General features: G+C 43.4%; 2 protein-coding genes across 2 annotated transcripts; one reads left to right on the top strand and one right to left on the bottom strand.

Moving 5' to 3' along the window:
• On the top strand, positions 8,690-10,611 carry LOC8081413 (inactive protein FON2 SPARE1). The gene has a single exon (XM_021457821.1). It carries the CDS (start codon positions 8,997-8,999, stop codon positions 9,369-9,371), a length of 375 nt encoding a protein of 124 aa, XP_021313496.1. The 5' UTR covers positions 8,690-8,996; the 3' UTR covers positions 9,372-10,611.
• LOC8079511 (GDSL esterase/lipase At5g45910) lies at positions 14,272-15,717 on the bottom strand. The gene is made up of 4 exons (XM_002457095.2): positions 15,424-15,717; positions 15,111-15,329; positions 14,875-15,023; positions 14,272-14,806 (listed from the first exon to the last, which is right to left on the bottom strand). The coding sequence occupies exons 1-4, from the start codon at positions 15,662-15,664 to the stop codon at positions 14,312-14,314; spliced, it is 1,104 nt and encodes a 367-aa protein (XP_002457140.1). The 5' UTR covers positions 15,665-15,717; the 3' UTR covers positions 14,272-14,311.

The following is an 18,161-nucleotide window of genomic DNA, read 5'->3' as shown; positions in this document are numbered from 1 at the left end:
GGCCGGTACGCGGTGGTTGCGCCGTTGCTGTCACGGATGACGACGCCTGCTCCAAGCTGGCCATATGCAACAGGGATCAATCGATCGATGTGTGCGTCCATGATGGAGGGCTGGGTGGCAAGATTAGGATCGGAGCTCTCTTGGTGCATTGACCCTGAGGATGACGACGAGCAGACAGCATGCAGCTAGCGGCTGCTTAGCTCATGGAATCCTCTGTATTTTATTATCTATCGTTTGTATTTCTGCACGACCTGTACTTGGTGCCTCCGAACATTCTCCGTTTTCTGCAGTCTGCGCAGGGCACACAGCTTGGAAGGAGTGGCCGGCCATGTGGCCAGTGGCCGTGGCCGTGCAAATTATATGTATATATACAACGTCGTGCCAGAGCCAGTGATGCTATATGGATGTTTACCCAAAATCATTTCAACTTGCTATATATAGAAGTAGTACTACCTAAACAAAAGGTTCACGGATTCAGTGACAGAGATATATGTCGTATATACGTGTATGCTCTCTAGAGAAGGAATTTCATGGAGCTACCTCTGCCTCGTTCACGCCGGCCGATCGATCCAACTGCCGAGCGTTACAGTCTAACAGACAACAGTGCGTTTGTGTTTAGGTAGTACAGTACTAGCTAGACGAGGTACAGTATCCTCCAGTCGACCAGTCCACGGCTGCAAGCGTAGCCTTGCGTTGCTGGGCATGCTATGGATCATGGATGCCGTCATGCCGGCCGGACGCATACCATGCCATGCCAGATTGCCAGCCAGGTAATAGCCACAGCTACATACAGATGGGTCGAGTTCAGTCCGTCTGTTGCATTGATCAGCATGCGGTACGTGTTAAAAACGGATTAGCCTACTAGCTCCCATCGTTCAATTCAATCAGTGGCGGTGGTTGCTAACGATCGCGGTCACCTGCACTACACACACCTGCCCTCCCTCCGATCCCCTTTGGTAGGTTCAGACGTTCAGTAAATTAAACGTTCTTGGCGCGGAGTACACGAGCAGGAGAACGACTGATCGATGCTATTTATATATCAAAATATATGGCCAATGCGTAGCGTGTGCAGGTAGGCTGGTGACCTCGCCGTATACCTGTTTGTCTGCCCTTAAATAACTCGCATGATTGCAGTTGCCGCGCGCTGTATACTTGATGAGCACTGCATGCTATTCAGCAATCGAGCTGTGCAAGTGCAGCCTGTGCGTCGCCGATAGCTGTTGAGGAATCGACTTCAGGAACTATTCACGCCCCCCGGCCCGGTTGCGTGTGTGCCCGTTCGTTTGTGCAGATGCGGACGAAACAAGGCGTAGGCGATGGTCCCTGCGGACTTGCATTTTTTCTACACTGCCTAACCTGTGGTTGGATTGGATGGATAGCTAGTGATCGTAACTGATGGCGAAACTTGATTGGAAGAGAAAGATTAACATATGAAGCTGACTGGTCAGTAACTACAGTAGCTAGTAGCTTGGCTGGCGCACGGGTGCTCTCAGTGTCAGTGCAGTGAGATCGCTCATTGGAAGTCGAGGTCCATGTAATGAAAAATTTCAGTTCTGCAATGGCGACTGTTGTCAGACTGTGTGCGTGTGTGGCCGTGTGGGGCTGAAACAGCACAAGGAAGCAAGGACGACAAAAAGAAGCTGCTGAAAGATTTCTTCCAAAAAGGAAAAAAAAAAGAAAAACCGCGGCACTCCGGTGACATTTGGGCTCATGGCGCTGCGCAGTGCTTCTCCTGTCGCTGTCAAGACGAAATAGCTCGCATTGCATGGCTGCAAACGAGTGAAACGACAACCGCATGCATCGATCGACTCCTCTGTCACTAGGGATGAAAATGCTATGAATATTTTTTTTTGATCGAGACTAAATCTGTTTAGAGAAGTTTAAATTTATTTATATCTGAGTCTAGATATTCAACGTCCGATACCATTTTTATCAAATAGTCAAATCATATATTTATGATGTCAATATCTAATCATATCTTATCGGGCATGGTTTTACAATATCTATATTCGAATTCAAATCTAGATAAAAATATGAAAAGAAATGTAATATTAGTGATATTCATCCGTATACAATCTGTTTCGTTCTTGGGAGGTCGGTCCTGCTTCGTTCCGGAATTTCTTGCGGATGTTTCTGCAGAAACTTAAATATGAGAGTACTATTCACGTACGTAGAGTAGAGATGTTGCCATCAGTGGCAGACTGGTAGCCGGTGTCGTACCGAACATTGCAGCCGCGCATGCTAATTTCCACACAGAAGTATTGGTCATACTAGGATAAACAAACTTTGGTCATTTGGACAGGTGACTTGTTGTGAAACATCCAAAGATGCAATTTGATACAAGCTAGTCGTCCGTCCTCGAGGGTTAGAAGATGATTAGTCCAAGTGTGGCAGGTAGGTAGCCCGAGGTGCATGCATGGAACCATGACGTGGTAGACTGGTAGTAGGTTGCCAGGTTGGCAGCACCACGGTATGCTACGCCATTTGACCGGGGCAAGCAAGGTAGTAATGCATGTATGTGTATGGTGATATGGTCCATGTCCATCGATCCCTCCCTGGTTCCATATGTGATCCGAGTTTCCGCCACTACGCTCGGTAGTCGGTAGGCGCTATTAGAGATTGCGTGTGGATGATAATAAACAATAAACAAGCATGTGATGCTACTCTGGATTTCTTTGTAAATAAATCTCTATATATATATGATTCATGCACCAAAAGCGGGCTAATAATGGATAGGGCCACGTCGCCCGTTAGCCCTCTGGCCGTCCGATCTGGCTAAGAAGCAATACCGACCGTCCGATCAGCGCCTTCAAGGGTCTCATACTCGTTAAGCCACAACCGGGCCATCACGAATGCTCCGGAACCCACCCGACTCGATCGGCCCCCTCGGACTACGGCGGTACTGCTGCCTCGCTCATACGCCAACCGCTTCCTGCACGGCTGCGCCGCCGCTCCATCCGCTTGCAGTTGCCATTCGTGCCCATCGCGAGTCTCTGGACGCCGAGCTTGGAACTAGCACGCCTCTCGAGCGGCGTCCCGACTCAATCCATTGCCTTGAAGATCGAGACAATAATAATTGGCATCGCAGTTCTCTGTCTTCGCGGTGTCCAGCACCGCTGTTCTCCATCTTCCTCCAGCCTCCTCTCGCGGGAGTCGCGCCTCGGTCTTCCCTTCTCCAGCTCGAGGTTCGACGGCGCCCGGGTCGTTCTGCTCTACCACATGCCGCCGAAGGTCCGAGGAGAGCGACGACGCGGGGTAGTTCGCGGGCACCCGAGAGAGGGTCGCGCAGCCGCCCGTCCGCGTTCGCAAGCCCGCGGACCTGCGTGGCCTGTGCTCCGCCGCGCCAAAGTCCCGCGCGCCGTAGTGCAGGTTTGTGCCGTCGCTCCACCGTGCAGCAGCCTGTCCGCGGCTCCTGGCGTTGTCGCCCTCCTCGCTACAATGGAGACGGATTGGGTTCTACCCCAAATCGGGCCACACGCCGCCACCATGTGCTTCGGGACCGGCACCATTCGGGTTCCGAGCCCGGCCAGGCGCGTGTGCAACTCCTGCGCCGCCTGCCCGCCTTTCTGGGACGAGAGCTGGCCGAGCGCAGCTGTGAGCCTGTGACGCGGCCGCCGCGTGCTCTGCTCTGCTCTGCCTCTGAGTAGCTGCATAAAAATCGATACTCCTACATTCTTAACAGACGCAATGTGTAGATACTAGTCTCGCTGCAGATGCCTTTCTTTATTTTCTTTTTTCTTTCCCTGTGTGATGGTAGCCTGGTGTAGCTCATGGTGTCACCTACATCTGCTTAATCCCAAGAAGAAGGCACTAAAGCTTCTGCCATTGCGCACTAGAATTTTTTTCACATTATAACTATGCTGCCAACAGTTTTGTGATTGATCATAGCATGTTCTCATCTGAAAGTACTGGTATTAGAAAAGACATATATGTTTGGTAGTTCATTTAGTTACTTAATTCCAGGAATGGAAGACTCAAATTATGTAGGACTAATGTGAACATTAATCTGTTTTTACTCCGGTTAGTAGTTAGTACAATGCACAAAGGACAAAGGATGTTGCCTATGCTTGCGCCCCAAAATGGTTGCTGACTTTGTACAACTCCGTAGGGCGCCCTACGGTAATACAGCCTATGCTTGTTGCTTGCTGTTTTTTCCATCATCCAATCCACAACAAATCAAATGAAACCGTTTCGGATTTCTTTTGATGAAAACCCTTGTACAGCTCTTGCTCGCCACTACTAACAAGGTCTCGGTTGATTTTCCTTCCTTTAGCTACTCAAATGTTTCAGATCGCTAAGTTTGGAAATTCCAAAGAGCACAGACTAGCCATGGAGCTTGGATACGGTTTCCCGATCGGAGATCCATGGATCACAGATCCTCTCTCCCCATGGCCTTTCGCCTCTGAAAGCGTCCTTCCTTCTCAATCGACAGCGTCGAACATGAGCGTTAGACTGAACACCCACACAATCTCGATTTGACACAGCAACACTTTCCACCTCTCTTCCTTCACTTAGATTAGATAGGAAATCCTCACTTTTCCAACATAGAAGAGAAGCAAGTAACGGATTGAGCAACTAGCGTGAAAGCCATTGCGCTAACACGCATCCTCTTGCTTGATTTTTATACGATTTTCGTCCAACTAGGTAGAAAAGGACAGACGAGTGTGGCTACACGTGGTATAGGGCTACTTGTCTCACCGTAAGTTATTGACCAGTACCAAATGTGACAACCTTCAATTCAATAAAAAAGACTAAAACAACACCAACATTCCTTCATCGAGCATGCATAGATTTAGCCACAAACCTCAATAGTGACTACATATTATTGCCTCATCATATGTCAGTCCCAGATGGGCATTTGTTCAAAGGCACAAGGCATTATCTATTCATTTAAGACATATTTGTAGAACTCTAAGACATATCTTTCATTTTGCATATTGGTTTCTTACTAATTCATCAGAAGCATTAGACCATCTGACGATCTATTATGAACCCTCAAGCACTGACCACTAAAATGTATTTAATTTCTGTTGTCACATGTTGGGACCAAAAATTAACTCTTATCCTGCTAACCGTTACCTCAGCCGTGACATCTATTTATTCTTTACTTTAAGTCGTGAGAAGGAATCTTGTTAGATTTCACCAAATACTCAAATTCAGATGAACTACATTTTAATTACTACAAGTACACCAACTTATACTAAAGCTCATGTATTCATGTCTTCATCAATCTTATACTGCACCTTCATTTTTGTAAGGAACTTGAAAAGATATCTAACACCCTCGAGCTTCCTATTGAGCTTCAAAACTTTATATTTTAATCATAGGCTAATAAAATGGCATGGGTTATCAAAGATGGCGCGGTCCCATATTTATATTATATCATTGATCCAAGTAAGAAAATTGATGTTTTGACATGATTTTTATTTGTACATAAAACAAGGATCAACTACAATACAACGGGCACATCCACTGGCCATATGCGGCAACGCTGCAATCTTTTCTAGTGGAAAGGGATCGACGATGGTGCCAGCAGCATGCCGAGGGCCATAGTGGCCGGGAAAGGCTTGGAATCTGTCATATGCATGGCCTGGTTTGGGTTCTCTTGGGCTGGACCAGGTTTTTTCTTTTGTTCAGCCCATGGGCTGGACCAGGAATATATCGTAGTGTCTCCTACTTTTGTGTATGTCTAGTTAACAATAGGCTTGCTCAAAAAAAAGTTAACAATAGGCTTTTTTTCTTATAAATTGTGTTATAAGTTGTCTCTAACGAGCGATGTCATACATATATATAGGAAACAAAGATCCATGTACATATGTTTACGTAGACCAAATTATATACACACAATTTTGTATGGGAAAAAAGTGTCTTCAACACAATTTATACAAAGAAATCTATATAAAAAAGTTTGTGTGAACAATATTATAATAATAAATTTATATACATGCATTTATATAATGAAAACTATACATAAATTTTATATTAAGAAGATTATATACACAAATTTGTACACCCTTTTTCAAAGCTAAATTTATATACACAAGTTTATCTAAAAGATTACATAATAAACTTATATAGATAGAGAGAACAGATTTTCAACCACATCATCTACATCGACAAATTTATATTAAATTTTACACAAAATACAGACAAATTTATATACCCAAGTTAAATAAGAAAATGTATATACATATGTTTATTCATTAGAAAGTTACATAGATAGATTTATATAAATGACATTATGTACACAAAGATATATACACACAAATTTATATAAGAAAAGCTATACACACAAATTCGTAATAACAAAAAAAAATCCATACACAGGTTTGTATAAAAAATTCAAACAAACTTCTAAGTCCCTTTTTATGGTCTTTATTCATTAGGATTTCACAATGTTCACTTAAAGCATTTACAGAAAGAAACATCTAGTTAGACTGGGTTGTAACTCCACGTCTATAAGAAAAATGCCAAGTGCACACTTGACATGCTATAGAGCTGACAGTAAATGCAACCAAAATTACGCGCTGATATTGGTAACTGTTGTTGGCGAAACTTGAAGAAAGATGATGTTTTCTTCTAGAATAGAGTGAATCATGTTTACATGTACCATGACCCATGACTAGGAAAAAGGAGTGAATTATTCTTATACATACCATGGTCCATGACATTTTTTGAAGGCCCTATTGATCAAATCTAATTTTTCATTGGTTCTTGTTCTAGGGCATAAGCGTTGCCTCTTCATATATTTGATAGTAATTGTCAACTATGACCATGCTAATACAGTGGAAACTAGGTTGAGAAATTGATACTATGTGTCAGTTCCGAAAGTTTAAAATCAAAGCAACTTACATATGCTCAACCTTCTTTTACAAAGTATAGGTCATTTAACTTTTTTCCACACAGGTAAAACCGAATTTCATTACAAAGGCAACGAAATTACAAAGTCCATGTTTGAACCAAACAAAAATAGCAAACTAAAGAATCAGACATATGAGTATAGGCCGTTTAACTAACCAAGTAAAAGTTCTCATGGGCCAATATTATAGAAAAAATATACCATCATATTATAATATCGAATTAGTTTCATTAAATATACCATAAAATATGTCTTGATAGTACATTTATTTTATTCTCTTGCTGCTAATATATTTTTCTAAAAAACTTTAGAGTTAGAAAAAAAATTTGACTTTTACTTTGCAAAGAAAATTTGACTTAGACTAAACAGGGGTAATCTATAATTTGAACAAAGGGGATACCATCTTATACCAAACATTCCTGTTCACTTGGCTGATAAGTCATGACGGAAAGTACTGTTGGATGATTCGTTATGAGAGAAAAATACTGTTGATTGACTGAGCGAATGCCAAAAACTATGCTCATTCTGACACGACGATGCTAGCTTTTACAAACCTAACAAGATGCATGAATAGTTAGTGGAAATACACAATCATTGCTAGTCAAAGTTGGGGCGTTAAACAAGACCAAGAATATCTTTCATCCATGTATTGTGGTGTTTGAAAATACAGTATTGCATAGTACGCTTTCACATAACACTGGTACATTGTTAGATCAGTTGGTACGTGTGTGAAAAACTGAAAATAGCAAGATACTCCTATCTTTTAGACATGTTGCCTTTTCTATTTTAAAAAAATGACGCGGATAAACTTTTTTCAGTCAATCAATAAGCAGTTGAATGGAAACCAAAAAAAAAACTTTACAAAAATGTATAGGACCTTACGACGACGCCCTGAGCGCAGTAGAGCTCCGTCCGGTGACTCATCGGCGTGAGCCCCGAGCGGGCGCCGGGCCATGCGCTCCCTGACGATGGAGGCGCGCCTCGCCGGCGAGGTTGAGTCGAGGAGGACGTCGTCGGGCTTGACGTCGCGGTGGACGGGACCACGCCGCCGGTGAGGACTGAGGAGTCACAACGTAAGCGGGGTGGTGGCAGGCTGGCAGCCCGCGAGCGGCTGGGCGAGCTGCGCGGCCTCTCAGGCCCCGGCGCCCGCGCGCTAGCTCTGCATGCCTTGCGCAACCCCGTGGGAGCGGGCGCCAACCAACAACGGCGAGCTCCACCACTGTGCGCGGCATGGGCGCATGGCAACTGGCAACACCGACCGGCCGGGCTTCACCGTCAACGTCCGTCGACATCTCTATTCCCTACCCACGCCCATCGTCCATCCATGAACGTTGTGGATCGATCGATCGCTGGCACTATACGTTTCTCCTGAATCTCACGATCGAGCGTCGTTTAGTTGGACTGGGAAAAAAATTCTCATCTCGTGTCTCGATCCCGAGTCCCGAGAGCGTAGGCAGTTCCCTTGAACGCCAAGCGAGTTGGCGCCGCGCAGCACGTTCCGGGCCAGGAAACCCGGCCGCCACCGGCCGCGTCCGCGAAAGCCGGGCGGGCGCTGGAGTGCGAACGCGTCCACCACCACAGCTCTCGGCCTCGGCGCGGATTATTTGACGCAACCGTGTGAATTGTGAACTGAAATCCAGATGGATGGATCGATGGAGTTGGAGCCCTCCCACGCACGCAAACGCAAGCAAAACTCCGCCCGCCTCGGTCCCAACGCCCTCCATTCTCCACTGCCTGCCTCTCGCTCGACCCCCCCCTCTCGCCTTGCCTTGCCTACGCCAAGTCGCCAACCGTACCTCACGCGAGCGATTGACTTCTTCCCCAGAAGCTAAGCTACCAGGCCAGCTAGCTAGTAGCAAGTACATACTCCTACGTGCAGATGCTAACTACTCCTACAGCTAGCAGCTAGCAGCCTTCTTGCTTCCCTTGTTGGCTACCTTTTCCGGCCGTCCGGTTATTTCCACCACCTGATCGAGCAACCTACAAAGGGCAGGGCCAGCAGATGCATGCAGATAGTAGCTAGGTAGTACGTACTAGCTCGGCCTCCGGCCGGTCGGCCCACATTATTGTCCAGCCTCCATAAATCCTCCTCTCGACTGCCGGCCAGAAACCTGCTGAACGTACGGTGGCCGCGGCCATGAGACGACCTCACGCCGCCGCCGCTACCGCTCTCGCTGTCCTCCTCCTCCTCCTGTTCCTCGCCGTCGCGTTGATCCACAGCAACGGCGGCCTGGCGAGGAGGAGGCCGACGAGGTGGGCCGCCGCCGTCCCGAGGAAGATGCTGCTCGCCATGACAAGCTTCGACGCTGCCGCCTCGCCCTCGTCAACAGCTGGTCGTCACCACCACCACCATCTTCATCATCATCACCACCACCACCATCTTCATCATCGATGGAACCGGCACGGGGTTATTCCATCACTTCCACCGTCAGCGGGTGACGAGGCGATCGATCCGCGGTACGGCGTGCAGAAGAGGCTGGTGCCTTCAGGCCCCAACCCCTTGCATCACTGATGAGAGGTCGGTTGTTGCCACGCACGGCACGCGATCGAGCAGCAGCACCTGCATGGCTGCATGCATGTGCATGGATCGATCCAGCAGCTTAATTTCATGGCGGCCGCACAGCTAGCACAGGCACAGCTGGTTCGGTGTCCACGGTGAGTACACGCGGCGCACATCATCTTGCTGTGTTTGTAGATCCATCGAGAGTCAAGTATATTCTTTGGTTGTGTTCTGGAGTTGGAAGAGAGATGCGCCGAAGCATGCGTATTTTGCTATGGTGTCAGTCATCGCACAACCTGCTTAATTATTCATTACCATTCGTGTGTTCATGTATGTAAATGATGTAATATCTTGGTCTCCAGCTGCAAAGCTGCAGAGTGATCGAAACAAAAAGAGAGAGGTAATCACTAGCTAGCTACTTATATTTATATATAGTACATATATATAAGTCATGTTCATGAGGAGAGGACATGCATGGCTATGCTTGTTGGTTTCTCTTTTAGTTTCCATTCCGTTTTCAACCCGTTCATTTTCTGTTTCTTGAACAAAATCTTGACATGAAGATGTATATATATGGGACGTGTTTTATCTACTCCCTTCCTACACACCCTGAAATAACGAATCAATGATATTGTAATTTTGATTAACCTTTCTTTCAACAAAAATTTGATTAACCTCACCATATCTCCAATGCTAATGAAACTTCGATTTCCGCGTTTCTATGCATGCAGTTAGTTTGGAAAACTCGCAAGCTACATGTGCCATATGTCTCGTATTCCCCCACCCAAATTCTTTACGCCTTGGATGCGTGCAGCAGCAGGAATATGCTGCAGTCAAAGCTACGGATAACAATAACATACGCCTGTTTGTATGAGTCTAACTCTAGTTCTTTTTTTAATTGGAAGTCTAACTAGGTAGCTTGGACGGCCACGCAAATAGTACGGCTACCTGTTTCTTTTTTGTTTTCCTTAGATAACATTTTGATTTTGTCTTAAAATATTTTTTATAATTATTAGTTTTGTTTATTTGTTCGATTGCATTTGCCATCTACTTTTCACCCATTTGCATTCATCTGCATGAACAACCATATATCTATCACCAATAAATCTTTTGGCTTCAACCTATTGTTGTCTTTTTTTTAAATCCTCTTTTTTTTTTCCTACTATTCCTGTCCTGGTATCGTGCAATTTCTACCGATGCCAAAGTAAGGTAGCCTTTAATTTCTATTTGATGAGCTCCATTCCTTTTATTAAGGGCAAGTATACTGATGCTATCTGATAGGTAGTATCATGTAATGCCATGTAATCATAAGATGAGTGAACAGCCAACTCATATATAATAGGGTTATCAAATAAGTTGTCATTGTAATTTAATTATCCTCAATTTCTGCAATCAACAAAGGAAAGTTTGTGAGTTGCATACTTGCATGACAGTACGTATTAAATCATATAATGGTAAAATCATTGTCTCATAGTCCTAAACTTTTGCTCATGATTGAGGTGATTGTTCCACAAAACAACCACTTCTTTCTCTCACATTTCTCTCTCCCTCCTTCCCCGTCATAAAATTTTTGATGTTTTATTGCATAAGATAGCCATCGAGACTGCTGAAATGGAGAAATGTACTTACCCTAAGACTACTATCATTTTTAAGTTGCTTTATTCTCTTCTAAATTTAAAGTTTGGGCACTTTACACATTGTACTAACTGTTTTTTCCCTATAATATTGCCAGCCAATTCTACTCATATATATGTTGAAGCCAATACAGTAGCCTCAACCAACCGCTAGTGAGTCTTGTCAGGGCACCAACACCGATCATGTCTTAAGCGTTTACATAGAAAACTTTAGAACTGTTTTTGGTGATTTGCTAATCTAAGACCTGCTACGCATGCCTCTCTAACTCTACCGCACTACTAACCATGACACATGGTAATGTTTGTTCCCCTTGTGACTTGTTGCTCATGAAAAAAAAAGAAGGATAGCATTCATTGTGTTGCTTGCGAGCTTCTCATGCATGTGAATTGAAAAATCGATGGTCCAAGTGCATGTTACTCCTATTTAAAACTCTGAATAAAAGTATCATCGGATTGAGCACTTACGTACACTCAAGGGTCGCCTTTCTAATTCCTAAACTGTCAATTAACATGAGAAAGCAATGTATGGTTTGTACCTTATTGCATTTTAAGTGTCCGATTTAACCCCCCCCCCCCCCCCAATCCACCCACCAAGACACACACTCACTTTGTTGTTGAATTTTAAAAGCACTTTCAAATTTAAATACCAGACAACTTACCCCCTCAACTTTCACAACTGGATAAAACATAGACAACGCTTTGACCATTTCAAAGTAGTTTTTTGGGTGGTTGGCTAACATGGTGGTAGAGCCGACACGTTGGATGGTATCTCTCTTTATTTTATATAGAAAATCATAATTTTTTGTGTTAAGTCAAACTTCAGATAAAAAATGTAGATCTTAAGGCGATCTAAAATTTCATAGCTAACAACTTTTTTATTTGAGATCTTTTAGAGGTTAAAATATTCATTTTAAGGGCCTGTTTAGTTCCCCACCTAAAATTTTTCATCCATCCCGTCGAATCTTTGGACATATGAATGGAATATTAAATGTACATAAAAAAATAAACTAATTACACAGTTTGGTTGAAAATCGTGAGACAAATCTTTTAAGCCTAGTTACTCTATGATTAGCCTTAAGTGCTACAGTAACCCACATGTGCTAATGACAGATTAATTATGCTTAATAGATTTGTCTTGCAGTTTTCTGACGAGCTATGTAATTTATTTTTTTATTAGTTTCTAAAAACCCCTTCCGACATTCTTCCGACACATTCGATGTGACACCCAAAAAATTTTCATCTCTAATCTAAACAGGGCCTAAGTTATCAGTTTTTGAAATTCAATTTTTTGATTTTTTTCAAAGAACTTAGGATGTTGACATGGTCTATACTATACCAAAGTTGTAGCTCTCAATGTTGAAATAGTAATTTTGATGAAACAGGAGGTTAGAGCAACTCCAAAGATTGGCCTCTTTATAACTTCCATATTGATAGGAACAAAGATTTCGGTGAAGAAGTCCTCCAATAACTTTTCCAATTAGATCTAAAAAATAATATTAACATCCTCTATTCTGGGTTCTCGCTAGCCAAAGATATTAGAGAGCTAAAATGGCTCTCTAGACTCAAGAGTATGCACAAGATATAGAAAATCTAATAGAGGATGGGAAGAGATATACTGATATAGTGAGCAATTTTTATTCAAATGCATCTCCAAATGAGGATTTAGACTTTAGAGGGAGACTTTTAGGAAAAAAAACTATTAGAGATACTCTTACTTTATGTAATTTTTGAAAATGATAGAGGTAGGTATTTTGTAAAACAAAATTAATGTAATGGCTATTATTGAAGATGATGATTAGAGTCGACAAAATTAAAAACCAATTGTTTTTTATTATTACGAGAATATTTGGGATTCATACCTTTTCTATTACATTCTTTGAGAATTAATATGGATCCTTTTGGTGTCTCTAATTAGTAATAGGACGAAGAATTTAGATTTAACATTTTATATAGTGCACCTATAAATATTACTCTCTCCATCTCAAATTATAAATCATTCCAAGAATCTTGAAGAGTCAAATCATCTCAAATTTGACCAAAATAATTGTAAGAATTATAAAAATTTATGAGATCAAATAGATGTATTATAAAAATATAATTAATGAAGAATCTAATGATATTTAGTTGATATCATAAATGTTATTATTTTATCATATAAATTTGATCAAACTTAAGATGTTTTGACTCTCCAAAATTTTTAAAATGATTTATAAAGTTATAATTTAGGATGAAGGGAGTAACATGGAGGCTCCGATCCTCCGAACATGCCTTACTATGTACTAGAAGAATACCTCGTATGTCGCTACATGATTTTTTAAAAAGAAATTGTATATATAGAATTACTCTATCTAATATTATATATACATAAACTTGGCTTGCATGTTATTTTATTGCAATTGGATCCAGTAAAAAGTGGTAAGCTAATGGAAGAAAAGCAAATAGAATATTGGATCACATTATAAAAGAATAGGATGATGGACCAAATAGCATATGTAACTTATATATTGAAAGATTAAAGATTAAATATATTGCACATACATGTGGATATTTTTTTATACTTAAAGAGATCACATGGATAGGTTGCATGAAAGGATTGCAAGTTAGTGGTGGAACACTTAGAGCAACTTCAACAGTTTTGTAAATTTTGTTTAGCAAATGCTGTTATTTGCCAACTCCCAAAACGATAAGGGAAGGAAACAAAAAGGACATCTCCAAGTGTTTGACAATTTTGACTTGGCAAAAACAGAATTCTACTGGTTCTGAAGATCAACGAAGAAGCATTAGGTTGTCAGCTTGCTATAAAAGCACGCGCATGCAAAATGTTAAACCTATTCTAGGTGTGCATAAATGCCAAGAAAGGAGGAGAATTTGCCAACTTGCTATAAATGACAAACCCAATTGCCAAACTATTTTTTTATGTAAAACTGGAGGGGTGATCACCCCTACGGTGCTTTATTGATAAAAACAGAACTTACACAACACATTGGATAGGAGATTTTGAGAGTTTTGGCAAAAAAAAAAAGAATGCCAAACCTATTTATAAAACTGTTGGAATTGCTCTTAGTAGAGAATGATGTTGATACATTGCGTTAAGAGATAAAGCATCTAGTGAGGATATAGATATAGATATAGATATTGATATATAAGTAATATATTATTAAGTTAATCACAACCGTTACAACTTACTACAATCAATTGCGCCGATATTTTTTCCCCGCCACCACAGTCATCCCTAACATTATTTTATACAGTACAGTACTAGAGATACAGTCATGCATCGCCAGCGCCCGCTTGCATGCGTCGCGACTCGCGAGGTCCTCAACGCAGGATGCCGGGGCTGCAGTAGGTGCCCTTGAGCCAGGCATCCGCGATGGAACGGTAGGCGGCGTCCGTGAGATGGATGCCGTCCCACACCAGGTACTTCTCCGGGTCGCCGCACGCGCTCGACCCGGACATTCCGCACCGCGCATTGTTGTTGTAGTTGTAGGAGCCCTGCCCGCCGGCGCCGCAGCACACTTTCAGCCCGTATTTTAGCCCGAAGGTCTCCGGTGACCGGACCATGTCCGCGACCTGCGCGTACAAGTCGGCGTACATGAGCCGGACTCCGGCGGCGTGCTTGCTCTGCAGGCCGGCCACCGCCTGCTTCAGCAGCTCGTTGTGGTAGCTGGACAGGTTGTTGAAGCTCTTGAGGCAGCCGATCTCGTCGTAGTCGTCCTTGCTCGAGCTCTGGTACAGCGTCAGGTACAGCGGGAAGCACCCGATCGGCAGCACCCCCGGCACCACCACGTCCACCGCGCCCAGTTCGATCAGCGTCTGCAAAGCGTTCAAGTCGGTCGGCGGCGGCGACGACGACGAGATGTTGTGTTGCAGATGATACGTACCTCCACGCCGCTTGCGATCCGGTCGACGATCTCGGGCACGTAGCTTCTGACCTCGGCCATGGCCGTGCCGCCGAAGAGCGGCGCGTTGTAATCGTTGCCCCCGAACTCGCCGACGACGAACAGGGAGTTGTTGAAGTAGCTCTGGCATTCTACGCGGCACGTTCACGGTTCAGCATTCACTAATATTAGTCACTGAATCTTAGTGATGAAACGATCGAGAGTGAGAAGGTCGTCACCGGCACCGGTGCCGCAGATGGAGGGCATGAGCTGCTGGAACCACTGGATCTGTGTACCCAAGGGGCCGTTGTTCCAGATGCTGTTGCCGAGGCCGTGCTTCTGGAAGAATTCGAAATCCATGGTGGTGGCGCCGATGATGGCCATGTTCGCGCCCTTCTTGACGTCGCCGGCGCCGATCGCCTTGGACGGCGGAAGAAGCGGCAAGCCAAAGTGATCAGCTGCGCATGCACGGCATGTCAGTATATATCGGTGCATGACCTGCATGCCAAGCATGAATAGATGCGGGTAAAGCACACTGCACAGTGCACACACCGAGGAAGTCGACGATGACGCGGCCGTCGGTGCACCGGCCGGTGGGGTGCCCGAAGTGGGTGTTACCGTAGGGTGGCTGCCCGGTGGTGAGCCACGACGGGCAGCCGCCGGAGCCCGTGCAGAGGTTGCCGGTGTCGGCGATGGAGTCGCCGAAGCTGTAGATCGCGTTGTAGCTCTGCGAGCACCCGTAGCGCCGGGTGACGGAGAGGAGGAAGACGATGAACACCACCGCCCTCAGCATTGCTGGTCAGATACGTGACGCCTGGAATGCCTGCAACTCTGTGCTCGGTTGCAGCGTTCAGCGAGCAAACGCTGCCGTTTATAAGCGTGAGACTGCGAGCCACCGTCACTGTGGCCATCGGCTGAGGTGTCATCTTTGGATGGCTGCTCTGAACTTCAGGAGTCAACTCTCATGCATGACATGAGCAGTTCTCCAATCTATTGATGGGAATTCTGTGTACAATAACAATACAGTGAGAGGACCTGAAAAAGAACAGAAAACAATAGTGTGCACAGGAATTGGTCCTCTCTTTTAACATAAAAATGCGCATGAGAAGAAAAAGACATTTTGGAGCGAAACTGAAAGACAATACAGTTCATCTCGTTTCGTGCATGTATCTGTAGGTTTATTTCTTATGTTATTATTAGTGCATCGATGATACACGGCACAGACTGAAAATTTGAGCAAGCTGATTGGAAAACCAGATGGCACAACAGTGCAAGTTTGATACTGAACATACAGTTATTAAATGTGTTGACCATATGTCCTGCTCTTAGAGATGAACAGGTGACAAGGATGGCCATTATCGCTCAAAGATAGGGATAAACACATGATTAGCACGCAAAGACTATCTCACTGATCGATCGTGTTTACTTTGCATTGGTCCCTGGATACCCAAAGCATGGTAAAGGCATAATACTTCTAGAAAAAGGTCTCAACTGCAGTTGAGTGAGCCTACAATGTGCAGTCCTGATTACTTGCACAGTGAATTATTTAGACTGTATCTAGAAGTGCACCAGATATGATATTGTGGACTGAAATAGAGTAAACCATATACATTATAAGGATAGGAGAGCAAGGAAGTTAGTGTTTTAAGCATTAAGGGTCCATCAACAGATTATAAAAGGCATTAGTGGTAAGAGGTGAAGAGCACATAGCAATGGGAATGACACGCAGCATAAGACTAGCTGGTGCATGCTTTGATATGGAGTGGAGGGGGTGTTAATGGGAAATAGTGGCTCTTCTGAATTTGATAATGGAAACATAACAGGTTAGTTTGCAAGGAGATAGATGTAGGAACTGAAGTACCAGACCAAACTCTGTTGTCCAAACTCTTCATAGAGAGAGATCTGAAGAAACTGGGGTGATTTTTTTGGGGGAACTAGAGCGAAATTTGAATGACCATACACTGAACTTTGTATCAACTTACACTACACACTACAGCGAAATAACACTAAACCTTCAGACCGACCTATTGGCCGTGTGCTGCTAAGAGGTCAACACAATTGTAGGGCCTTGTTTAGTTCGAAAAATTTTAGGAAATCGACACTGTAGCACTTTCGTTTGTATTTGACAAATATTGTCCAATTATAGATTAACTAGGCTCAAAAGATTCGTCTCGTCAATTCCGACCAAATTGTGCAATTAGTTTTTGTTTTCGTCTATATTTAATACTCCATGCATGCGTCTAAAGATTCGATGTGACGGAGAATATGAAAAATTTTGCAAAATTTTTTGGGAACTAAGGCCTTGTTTAGTTCACCCCAAAATCCAAAAAGTTTTCAAGATTCCCTATCACATCGAATCTTGCGGCACATGCATGAAGCATTAAATATAGACGAAAACAAAAGCTAATTACACAGTTTGTCTGTAAATCGTGAGACGAATCTTTTGATCCTAGTTAGTTTATGATTGGACAATATTTGTCAAATAAAAACGAAAGTGCTACAGTAGCGAAATCCGAAATTTTTTCGGAACTAAACAAGGCCTAAACAAGGCCCTAGGCCTGAATCTGAATTGCTAGACCGAAATGCGGTTATATGACAGGTTAATCTGACATAAATTTTCCATGTAGCATGCGACGATGGAGCTGAGCCACTAATTGATCCTGATGCACTACCAAACTGTACGACATCAAAGCAAGTATACATGAACTAAACGGCTAAAGCTCTGAGCCTCTGATATAGCTCGCCAAGCACCAAATTCCATCCTCCTCTTTGATCCTTGCCACAACACTCTCTGCAGTGAAGTTTTTTATGCCAGAAAACTCTTAAGTTGTGCTCTTTCCAAATCTCTGAAATTACCAATAGCATCATGGGCCTAAACGCCTTCATGGGTCATTGTATGGGCCTTTTTACCACGACTCGAGAGAAGGTGGGAAAAAGTATACCTACTTCGACTGTTGCCATAGTTTGAGTTTCCTCTTCAAACTTCAAAAATTAGACATCACACACGCCAAACTCTCAAAATGGTTTAAATTACCCCCATTGCCCTGGTTTGGAGTGGTTTTAAGGCAGTCTTTTCTTTTTAGTTAAAAATCTAGTAAATATTTCGACAAGGTTATTGAACTATAGAAAATGCCTCTAAGCTTCTAAAAATTATGAGAAAAATCCTAGAGATAGAATGGAATACAACAAACACAAATAAAATATTTAAAGCTCATGAAAATATCTCTTGTTTTTTTTAATTACAGATATTTCTAGATACTTTTCTATTTTATTCATATATCCTTCACATC

Source organism: Sorghum bicolor, chromosome 3, assembly GCF_000003195.3.
Source record: "Sorghum bicolor cultivar BTx623 chromosome 3, Sorghum_bicolor_NCBIv3, whole genome shotgun sequence".
Taxonomy (NCBI): domain Eukaryota; kingdom Viridiplantae; phylum Streptophyta; class Magnoliopsida; order Poales; family Poaceae; genus Sorghum; species Sorghum bicolor.
Note: the sequence above shows the minus strand (reverse complement) of the source record. Positions and strands in the feature narration are given on the sequence as shown.

Excerpts from the sequence above, each read along its gene's own strand:
- LOC8081413 (XM_021457821.1), top strand. The coding sequence starts at position 8,997 with ATGAGACGACCTCACGCCGCCGCCGCTACCGCTCTCGCTGTCCTCCTC.
- LOC8079511 (XM_002457095.2), bottom strand. The coding sequence starts at position 15,664 with ATGCTGAGGGCGGTGGTGTTCATCGTCTTCCTCCTCTCCGTCACCCGG. Across the intron at positions 15,024-15,110 it reads CATCTGCGGCACCGGTGCCG|AATGCCAGAGCTACTTCAAC; the intron begins GTGACGACCTTC and ends CGTGCCGCGTAG. Across the intron at positions 14,807-14,874 it reads GGATCGCAAGCGGCGTGGAG|ACGCTGATCGAACTGGGCGC; the intron begins GTACGTATCATC and ends AACGCTTTGCAG.